The sequence below is a fragment of the Phoenix dactylifera genome, chromosome 8 (genome assembly GCF_051530095.1).
Source record: "Phoenix dactylifera cultivar Ajwa chromosome 8, Ajwa_hap1_PhDact_Kaust_v1.1, whole genome shotgun sequence".
Classification (NCBI taxonomy): Eukaryota; Viridiplantae; Streptophyta; class Magnoliopsida; order Arecales; family Arecaceae; genus Phoenix; species Phoenix dactylifera.
Genome location: NC_143197.1, coordinates 5,956,008 through 5,966,749, shown reverse-complemented (window position 1 = coordinate 5,966,749; position 10,742 = coordinate 5,956,008). Strand labels below are relative to the sequence as shown.

Here is a 10,742-nt window from a genome sequence, read left to right as displayed (position 1 = left end):
AGCTCTGTTGTATGATTTGATTAACGGTCGGGTTTTCAAAAGTCCATTTTGCCTTGCTTTGTTGAAAATGAAAGCACGAATTCACGCTGCCTCGCTCGGTTGGCCCGCTGGAACTTTGGGCGGGGCGGGGCGAGGCGAAGGACGCGCTTTCACGTGACGTGCGCCGTTCACACCTGCCAACCGAGAAATTATTACCCGGACCACGTGTGGGGCCACCGTTTCATCTACCGGTCCGGCAGCAGCGCAAAGGCGTGACGACAACAACTTCCTTATCCGAAAGGACTCCCCACCCGCTTCATCCCATTTGGTCGTCGGTCCGAACTCCGGACCAAACCGATCTCCCCTCTCGTTTCTCTCTATCCCCCCCTTCCTTCGGAGCTTTCCGCTGGCGATTTCGGCAGGAAGGCGAGGCGTTTTTCTCTTTGGTTTTAACAATCTTGGAGGCCCTTTGCGAGATTTTCTGGCGATGTCGACGAATTAGGGTATCAATTTCGTATCTTTCTTGATCTAAGATGCCGTTAATTGGCTGGGGTTTAGTTAATGTTCTGTTCTTTAATCCTTCTCTGGTAGATACTTTTTTTTTTTTTGAAAATTCTTTATTGCACTTTATTTCACTGGGTTGTGGAGAGATTCTTGTTCTCCTTTTCTTACGGGATCCGAGCAAGGAACCCGAAATTCTGATGCGCTTCAAGGAATTTAGGGCTTCTCCATTTAATGTTCATGGCACGTCTGAGTGATTTTTTATTTTATTTGCGGTCCCAAAATAGAAGATTTTCTCCTCAATAATCTTCGTTTTAACTAAATTTAGCAGAAATTCAAAGCCGCAGAACTGGAAGACAGAAAGAAGAACAAGTTTTCCTTTTTGTTACTGAGAAAATTCATGTTATATGCATGCCAGGCTGGATCCTTCTCTAATAAAAGAGAGAGAGGTCAAAACGACCTTCGATTCCAATAGTCTAATTAACCACACAACGCTAATTACGTAATAATGAACACAGCGAAAAAAGAGAAACGAAAATCTGGTCAGTTGAACGGTCTGAAGTGGTGGAAATCAAACTTAGATATGCAAAGATGTTTGAGTGCACACATCTGTGGTTTCAGTCACATCTCGCACTTTTTTTCCTAGGGTAGTCCAAATAATAAAAAGTCGAGATGATCAATATGTACAAAGGCTAAAAGATAATATCTCTTGGTGGGGTTCTTCTCCCTCTTTTGTATCCTAGTCTTCTTCCATACGTAGTTTGAAATATTGAAATTACATTATAAATGTAGATCCATGTAGGGGAAATTAATAATGCATGTTACATGTTAGCACTTAATTCTTGTGTGTTTGCACCCTAGAAGAGAATTGGAAAGTTATTTTGATTTATTATTTTTTTTCTTTTTGGACCAAAATTCCTATGATAAAATATTATAATTATAGAAAATATTTCTTTATATTTATTAATATATAATGATAATAAATATAATATGTTATATATTTATTATTGTATTATACTATAAATACAATATTTTATTACATTATATCATAATCTATTGAATAATATTAAATTATATTATATTATTATGCTATAGTATACAATATTATATTACTATGTTATAATAATATTATATTACATTACAATAATATTATGCTATATCATATATTTATGTATTAATATATATTATATTTTATTATACTTTGTTGTATAATATTATGCAATATCCTTTATGGTCATTTTGTTATACCAAAAGTACTTTCTCAGTTTGTTAACCAAACACATATTAAAGTTCCACAATACTTTAAAAATGTAGTTACCAAACAGCAAATAATTTTTTATAAAAGCTTTACTTTAAAAAGCTCTACTGCCAACACTCTGCCAAATAGGGCCTTAGTTATTTCTCTTGACTTGGTTTAATACTCCTCGATTTCCATCAGACGTATTATTTTCCTAGAGATAATTTTTATTGCTGGAAGGATCGATGGATGTAAGGATGTTGTACGACCCAAAGTACTGGGCAATAAAGAAACTACATTAAAACAAGTTGAATGTAGTAGAAATAAGAATGTTAAAATGTTGTCAGAGTAAAACAAAATGAAGAGTAACTATATTAGAGGAGCTGTAGCAGTTGCACAAAATGAGGATAAAGGGACGAAAAATTGGTTGAGCTGGTATGGACATGTACAACGAAGGTCCAAGAAAGCTCTAGTAAGGAGGTGTACTTTGATTTATGTTGAAGGTGGTAAGAAAAGGAGAGGAAGATCTAAGGTAACATGGATAGAAATTGTGAAGATATGGAGAAACTTGGAATAACATCAAAAATGATCTTAAATAGAAATACTTAGCGAATGAGGGCCCATAAGCGAACCTGAATTAGTTGGGAAAAAGCTTGATGATTATGATTATGAATGATGAAGGGATGTATTATGTAATAAAACATGATGCAATTTTCAAAGCTATCAAAAAAGTCAATTCTTCAACTTATTTATATACAATATTCTGTATATACATTTCATGTCAAGAATACCTTTGACTCTTCTCTTTTTCCTTATTTCGCTGTGCATGCTTCTCTTCTTGAACTTCTTGAACTTGTTAAATTTACGGCCCTTTTTATTTGTCACTACACAGATGTGAGACAGAATTATAACTTCCAAGTGCCTGTTTCTGCTAGAAAGACATCAAAACTCAATACACTTCTGTTCATTTGAGGGATTCTCAACATGAAGTTTTTGGAATACACTCCCCTAGACAGGTATTTTCTAGATTTTCTTGGAGGCATGCTTAGGAATCTAAGTAACTAGTTTCGCAAGTATTATTAGAGGATGTCATACTTCTTAGTCTCAACATTGTCATTTTATTCTTAAGATAATGTTTTTTTTTTCATCCAGTATAAATCTTTTCCTGAATCATTTGAATCTTGGGGAAAGTACTATCAAGGGAAATCTTGAAGCATTCTCATGTAAGTATAGGTTGTGATTTACTTGCTTAGTTCGTTGATATAATTGGAAGACTTATTAGTTACTTGTTTCTTGGGCATGTAGGTAAACATACAGGGAGTGATCGAAAGCTCTCTCTTAGCTTAGAGCATGAGGTAGCTACAACTTTCTGACTTGCTTGACATTAAATGCTAAGATTTCTTATTTCTGCTGCAAGTACTGTTAAATAGAAAATAGAGTTTATGTACATGCACTTCTCACTCTGTACACTCAAAGCTTGCCTTATCAATGAATTCGTATGATATAGTCTATTGGTCAAAGATTGTGATTGGTACCACCATCCATATTATTGAACCGGAAGATTTGAAACTTTTTACAAATAAATGAAAGAGCATTAACATGAAGGGGAAAAAGGGATGAAAGAAGAGCACCCTCCAATGAGTAGAGAACAAGGCATCTAAATGAGCATTGTGGATTGCCTCATTTGGTTCGTTGCAGTCTAATTATATGATTATGTGGCTTTCTCTTGATCTAGGCTTGCTTGTCTCATGTGCTGGCTTCATACTCGTTGGAACCGCATATGATGGCTCTAATTAGTAGTTGCATATGATGGCTTCATACTCGACATCCGATGACTTTTGGGTGAGTGCTTCTCCCATTGGGCCATTCATGCCTACATAGAGGCAAATAGTTTGGCTGACCGGGTGGCATCCTTTGTGGCTCAGCATTCCGGGGGTTTTATTTGGGACAACCACACTTTGGTCCCGTCGTCCTTGTATTCTCTTATCCTTTTTGATCTTATGGGTTGCACCCACACCCACTGTGTGTGAGGCGCCATTGCACCAAAAAAAATGATAATAAATAACTACTTTAACGTAGAATATGAAGGAAAAAAATATATGGCCGATATTCATTTGGATCTAGTTTTAAGCTTGTTGTTTCAAGACAAACCATTACCATGAAAAGAACTAGCTCGTTATACTGCTTGTCTGCTTTTGTTTTGTTTTGATTCATTTTGATAGATAATGCCATTAAAATTGCATGTCAGTACAAGTTTTATGCAGTTCAGTCTAGGTTCCAGCTGATTTTTAATGCATGAAGCTTGCTGTCTTATTTATGCTTTATATCATGTTGGTTGCTGGGCCCTGAAACCTTACCCCTATATTATTTATGCGGAGCCTTGTCAAATTGATGGCGCATGTGTCCATGCTGTTTCATTACCATTTGTTCTTTTCTATTATGTTTGCATTATATCGAGTTTCCTTGTTATGTTGCTTTTGGGCTGCTCTTTCAACTTTTAGCATGAGGGTGGATGATAGGGTACAGAAATGTGGATGTTCATATCACTTATGAAAATCTATTCCTCTATCTTTTTTCCCTTGATTATTTCAGTGAATCATTTGCTATGACCAGGAATTGAGTTCCAGGGCTGATTGATGCCTGCGACGTTTAGCAATATAATCTATCACAATATCTGATTCATCATTCGGTTTCGCTCTCTCTACTATATGCTTTATGAAACATCCCGATTTCATGGGTGAACCATGCTTAGCCATGTGGAATATGAAACTGATTTCTCTTAGAGCTTTACCATGCTTTCTTGTCTGATCTTGTTTGTGTTTGGGAGGAAAAAAAGAATACTGTCTACCAGTCAGAAACATGAGGATTGCGCTATACCCTCCTATTTTCTTCGAAAGCTGGAGCAGAATTTATATATGATGCCGATTGGGGTACAATTTTTGGCTCTTTATTGTAAATTGTGTTCCTAAATACTATTAATCAACTAAGGAATGTGATGGTTTCTTAATGTAAGCGTTATATCTAGATCGTGCAGTTCTGTTATCCTTCGCCCTCCAATTTTAGTTTTGGCGAGAATATTGGTAGTTAAGCATTATCATTTTAATATACATGGTTATCTAAAAGTGAATAGAGGTGAAAATTATTCAAACATCATGATTTCGTCTAATACTATTTCAATCACTACCTGTAGGATTAGTGACTTTTGACTATTGTTTTGTGATGTCGCCGCCATGCTCATGGTTATTGATATGCTCTGGTTTACAAGTTCGAATTTAGTTATTAGCTGTGAGTTTTTGTAGGTCTTTGTGCAGGTATGGATATCTGCTAATTATTTTGACTGCAGCTTTTGTACATTTTTTTAACCTTTTTTTTTAATCTTTATTCAGATTCTTGACTTCCTTGGGCAATCATCTGACAGTGACCCTTCATCTCCTGTGGAATTCTTGTCTAGTAGATCAAGGTGGTAAAAGGCATGTACAAATCGATGTTATGTATCCTTTGATTCTTCAAGGACCTAATCTCGTATTTCTTGTGTTTGTTCCAGTCGGAAAACATTGATATATCTGGTTCTTACGCTTGGTCATATGTATCCAGATTATGATTTCAGGTATTTCTTTTCCAAAGTTGTGACACATTAAATTTTGACAAATAAGTGGGAGGAAGGATCCTGGGTAATGTCATTGTCAGCTTCACTGGCGACATGGCAACCCGCTCTATATCCTTTCTGACCGGCACAGGGAGTGTTGTCAAGTGGCTTGACAGACGGTTTTAACCGTTGCTCTATGAGCTGAGAGTTCAATTCTCTCCATTTCCCTATAAATTTTTGTTGTCCTCTTATGCTGCGTTCATGGGTTTGTGCTGGAGTCACTTGCCTCTGAAATTATGCTGGGTGAGTGCAATTTAATAATCTACATAACATTATCTTATCGACATTTATCGGCTTAGCAGTGCAGTGCGAGCCCATCTGTTTTTCAGAGAAGAAGAGTGGGAGAACTTCAAGCAGATATATGACACCTACTTGTTTGAAGCAGCTAGGGTATGCTTTTATCTTATTATATTATCAAATGGAGTTGACAACGTTGTTGTCTTCATCCTTCATACCTCTAAAGGTATAACTGTGCATGCTGATGTCTCATGCCTCTCTTTATATCTACAAGTGCATGCATGTTTCTTCATATTTGTTTAGAAATAGGTAACATAGCTTGGTAGTGCTTTATATAAAATTCATATAAATTGAGTTTTGACAGAATTGCATAGTCCATGGTGAAGACACTTTTTGAAAATGTGAAATTTTGAGGTAGTTGCATAAATTGCTAAAAAAGAAGACGCTTTTGAAAGAAGCGACAAGACTCAATTGTTCATTAAAGAATCGATAAGACTTGAATCTTTCTTATTAAAGCAAGTATTTGATTTTTTTAAAGAACATGAAGAATCTTATTGAAAAGATCAAGCAACTTATATTACTTTGGAAATTTTCATAATCAAGCCCTTTCTTTTGGTGGTATTTGTGTTGTACGCTGACTAGCCTTTTCTTTCTTATTATTGAAGAATGTCATCAGGGACTTCTATAAAGCTGCCATGTTGTAAAATATGCTGTAGATGCTTGTGATTTTATTATTGGGCATAGCCCTTCTTTTCTATCTAATTACTTGTGAATCTATCATCATATCCATAATTATTTGTCAGTGACAACTAGATTCTTTTTCTCAGGAAGAGTGGATGATTTTTAGTTGCACTAAAATTTGTCTAGGAGAAATATTATATATTAATTAGACATTCTTTCTCATGCTATTGATTAAATATCTTTGCTTGGCCTTTCATTTCAACCAGCTAGTCCTTACTTAAGCTCTAGAACTGTACTGTGTCCTGGAATTGCTGTCTACCTTCTGGTGTATGAGAGCGTGTATGTAAAATGTTTGCATTACAGGAATGGGCTTTAGTTCATGGAGGTAGTTCCCTTCTGGAAAGCATGACCAAGGCAATAGATGAGGTGAATATTTCTCTTCCTATGGCTATAGGAATAAATGATTGGTGGTTATTGATATATGCTCCTTTGATGCAGGTTGTTAAATTAAGCGAGTGTGAGATCTACAGCTACAACCCGGACTTTGATGGGGATCCTTTTCTGGAGAAAGGAGCCATGTAAGATCCTCTTAATTGAGCATATCTAGTAATGGATCAACAGTTGCTGAGTCATCTGACATGGGTTTTGTTCCTTGCAGATGGTCGTTCAATTTCTTTTTCTATAATAGGAAGCTGAAGTGCGTTGTCAGCTTTCGGTGTTGTTGCATAAGGTAGGTCCTTGGCTTCATCTGCTAGCATAAAGTTGGAAATAAATTGCATCCTTTTTTTTTCTTTTTTCTTTTTTTTGTTTTGGGGGGGGGGGGGGGGGGTGCATTTCATATTGCTCTCAATTTATTGACTGAGTTTCTGTTCATGGCAGCAATCAAGCAGTAGATGGCTTTCTTGCTGATGAGATGTACAATGAGGAGGAAGAGGATGATCTGTTCATTGACATGGATATGTGACTTGTTGCATGTGATGTACATAATGACCAACCCTGGGAACGTCCTCCGCTGTATAAGAATCTTAGGTGCACTATGGATGACTCAAGTGAGTCAAGTGTGGTGTGTTTGTACAGGTGGTCTATGGATAAGCAAGATCGTCTAACTTGGTCGTCATTGTTATTACCTGTATCAGTTCTAGATGTAAGTGCTGAATTGGTGCAGCAGTTAACATTTAGTACTCCGGACTTGTTTTCCTCTGTATTTAAATTTGTAGTAAACCAGAAGTTGGAACTAATAAGTGGGACTAATGTTTGAAAGTGAAAGCAATTTCTGTTTTCTGGGTTAAATGAAGTTATGCTGCTGATCAAATAGTTAGATTTTCGAGCGACTTGTTTAGCATGTCAAAAATTTCTGGTGCTTATTGAACTTGAGCATGATCATCAAACTTTTTGATGAAAAATAGCATCAGCTGAGGATAACAGTCTTGAATTTTATTATCCCAATTGATTTATGTCAAAAGGGGGGTTGTTTGCAAGGATATGCTCATGTCATTTTCCCCCTGTACATAAACTTGTCGTAAACCAGACTGGGACCATTGTCTGAAGGTGAAAGCAGTTTCCGTGTTCTGGGTTGGATGAAATTATGCAGCTGATCATCTGTTAGATTGTTGGTGGACTTGTTTAGCATGTCAAATTTCTGATGCTTGTTGAACTTTAGCATGATTGTCAGGACTTCTTGATGAAAAGCTGAGGATGGGAGGCTTGAATTTTAGGCTCCAAGTTGATTTATGAGGAAAGGGGTTGTTTGCAAAGGTATGCTCATGCCATTAATATGGTCCATGGTCATATTATTGGTTAATTAGGCTATCGGTGTGCTTAATTAGGAACCGGATCATCTCCAGGGGCAGCAAGTGAAGACTGGATGTACGATTGCCGAAGCGATGCTTCTAGTAACCCAACCAAAGTATTTTTAATGATTCGTATGCTTGATTGACACTAAATATAAATATTAGGAAGCAATTCTAATTACACCATTGTTGTTACTTCGGTATCTTTCTCTTTGTTCTGTCTTTCTGGTATTGTTGGTTGGCTGCCATTACAAAATTTTGTGTAGGTTTGTTCAAGTTGCGCGTGTTTGACATGCTAAAAAAAGAGTACCAAGCCACAGCAGACCTAATCCGTCCTGACCCAAAAATGGCGTCTTTTCAAGCTGGGCTATAAGGTCCTATTGGGCGGATTAGAAAATACTTTCTAATCCTTCGATGATAGTATTTGGTAAAAAATCGAAAAATTATTTTAGCTTTGTCAGGAAGTTAAAAGCGTCTATTTGGAAAAAAAAATTCTATTTTGGAGCTTCTCTCCAAAAATACTTTCCGACCAATATCGAGAAGCCGTTTTAGTTTTAATAGAATTTTTAATAACCAAAATATCTACCAACAAATCTTATGATTACATCTCATATTATATCATATCATATTATAATTTATGATTATATTATAAGTATAATATAATAATAATAAATTAAGAAAAATATTATGTTATATTATATTTTATTATTACACTATAATAGTATAATATAGTTGTTGGGGGAATAAGGTTTTTCCTCAAAATGACACGAATGCCCCTAAGAAGCCGCACAATCGTCGACCCTGGAAGGCCGAAGTCGGCATCCGAACTCGGAACCTCCGACCTAAGAGAAACCCCAATGTCCGAGGCCTACTTTTGTCAGCCACCTACTACGGCCGTACGTCTCCGAGGTCCGGCCAGAGACCGTACTATGACGCCCCTCCGGCATTTATTGCGCATGACCGCTGTGATCCTCCGGCACACTCCACAATAAATGCGGATCTCCGGCTTACTCCACAATAAATGTGGATCTCCGGCTTACTCCACAATAAATGCGGATCTCCAGCTTACTCCACAATAAATGTGGATCTCCGGCTCACTCAACAATTAATGCACGTGACTCCTGTCATCTACGGACTCCCAGCTCTCCACGGCAAATAAGCCCAGCAGAGTCTAGTCGACTGTGATAAGTCTCTGATCTCGGCCATACCTCCGACACTGATGCAATAAATTCGCCTGGTAGCGTGCTAGTTCGGGTTGTACGACGCCCTCATCGCCGACATCAGTGCAATGATTCGCCTGACCAAGCGCCGACCTGAACGACATGCCGAGCCGTACTACGGCTTCGCCCCGTTACATCGCAGGTAAACCGACCCCCGGTCTATAAAAGGGGGTTGGAAAATCGATACTCTGGACAAGCACTGTTTACCTCTACTCTACACGATTTGCCCCCTCCCTGACTTGAGCGTCGGAGGGCCGGCGCCGGAAGACCCGGCCACCGGTTCGTGTGCAGGCACCCAGACGGAGGACGCCGCCCACTGTCGGATCGTCGCCCAGCCACGGGAACCAGCCGCTCCTTCTCTCCGATCGCCCCAGACGGAGGACGCCGCCCGTCGACGGACCACCGCCTCGCCGTGAGTAACCACCTTCCGCTCCCTCTCCTCGACCGAAGATTGCCCCCGGGTCCAATTTCCAGCAACAGTTGGCGCTAGAGGAAGGGACCGAGTAGCAGTCATGAAGTTGAGAAGTAAGGGAGCCTCTAACGTCTCCCGGCGTCCCCCGCAAAGTCCTGGACACTCCGTCCAGAATTTCCCAACTCCAGCTGACCCAGGTCCTCAGGTCCAGCCGGAACAGTTCAATGCCCTGGTACAGCAAGTCCAGGCCCTGGCCGCCGTCGTTCAGGGCCTACGGCGCGTGGAAGCTTCACCGGCGCTTCCCCCGCAGGCCCAGGCCCCGCCGGAGTGTCTCCCCAACGGCCCGGTTCTCCCCAGTCAAAATCTGCATGGCTCCTCCAGAGCCAACAACGGAGAACGGGCTGGTCCCCGTAGGGAGTTACCGGGAGAAGGTTTCGATCGGAGACCCCAACTTTCCGAGGCGGAGTCAACCCCGGACCGCCAAGGGCCGGCGCAAACCACAACGACAATCCCACGGGTGGGGGAGCTCGACCGAAAAGTTGAACATCTGGAGCGCCAGATTGCGGCACTCCACGGCAAGAAGGCAAGACAGGAAGGGGACTTTGAGTTCACTGCCAAGTCCCCCTTCTCCCGCCAGATCGAGGACGAGCCGGTTCCCGCGAGATTCAAAATGCCTCAGGTGGAGCCCTACAGCGGAATCACCGACCCCTTCGACCACTTGGAGAGTTATCGGGCCCTCATGGCCCTACAAGGGTCCTCGGAGGCCATACTCTGCAAAGCCTTTCCAGCGACCCTCCGAGGGACCGCTCGGCTTTGATTTTCTGGACTGAAGCCGAACACGGTGTCCTCCTTTGAGCAGCTCGGCAGGCAGTTCGCCACCAACTTTGCTGCCAGCCGGCGCCAGCGACGGACATCAGACTCCCTCCTGGATATCAAGCAGAAGGAGGGGGAGTCCCTCAAAGAGTACCTGGACCGCTTTACCGCCGCCACATGGGAGGTCCGCGAGCTAGACCAGTCAATAGCCATGTCGGCTCTGAAA

At 40.2% G+C, this 10,742-nt stretch overlaps 1 protein-coding gene across 5 annotated transcripts; it reads left to right on the top strand.

Annotated features, from left to right (window-relative positions):
* Positions 1-251: 251 nt before the first annotated feature.
* On the top strand, positions 252-7,571 carry LOC103702189 (uncharacterized). Of its 5 annotated transcripts, none has more exons than XM_008784519.5 (11): positions 252-482; positions 2,610-2,733; positions 2,870-2,940; positions 3,023-3,072; positions 5,104-5,177; positions 5,262-5,324; positions 5,663-5,753; positions 6,645-6,707; positions 6,780-6,859; positions 6,940-7,011; positions 7,161-7,571. In XM_008784519.5, the coding sequence occupies exons 2-11, from the start codon at positions 2,702-2,704 to the stop codon at positions 7,243-7,245; spliced, it is 681 nt and encodes a 226-aa protein (XP_008782741.3). In that variant the 5' UTR covers positions 252-482; positions 2,610-2,701; the 3' UTR covers positions 7,246-7,571. The 5 variants fall into 5 exon arrangements, with proteins under 5 accessions (XP_008782741.3, XP_008782745.3, XP_089780844.1 ...); XM_008784523.5 differs by having other exon boundaries at positions 254-482; positions 5,666-5,753; XM_089924718.1 differs by having other exon boundaries at positions 298-482; positions 5,104-5,187.
* The last annotated feature ends 3,171 nt before the right edge of the window (positions 7,572-10,742 follow it).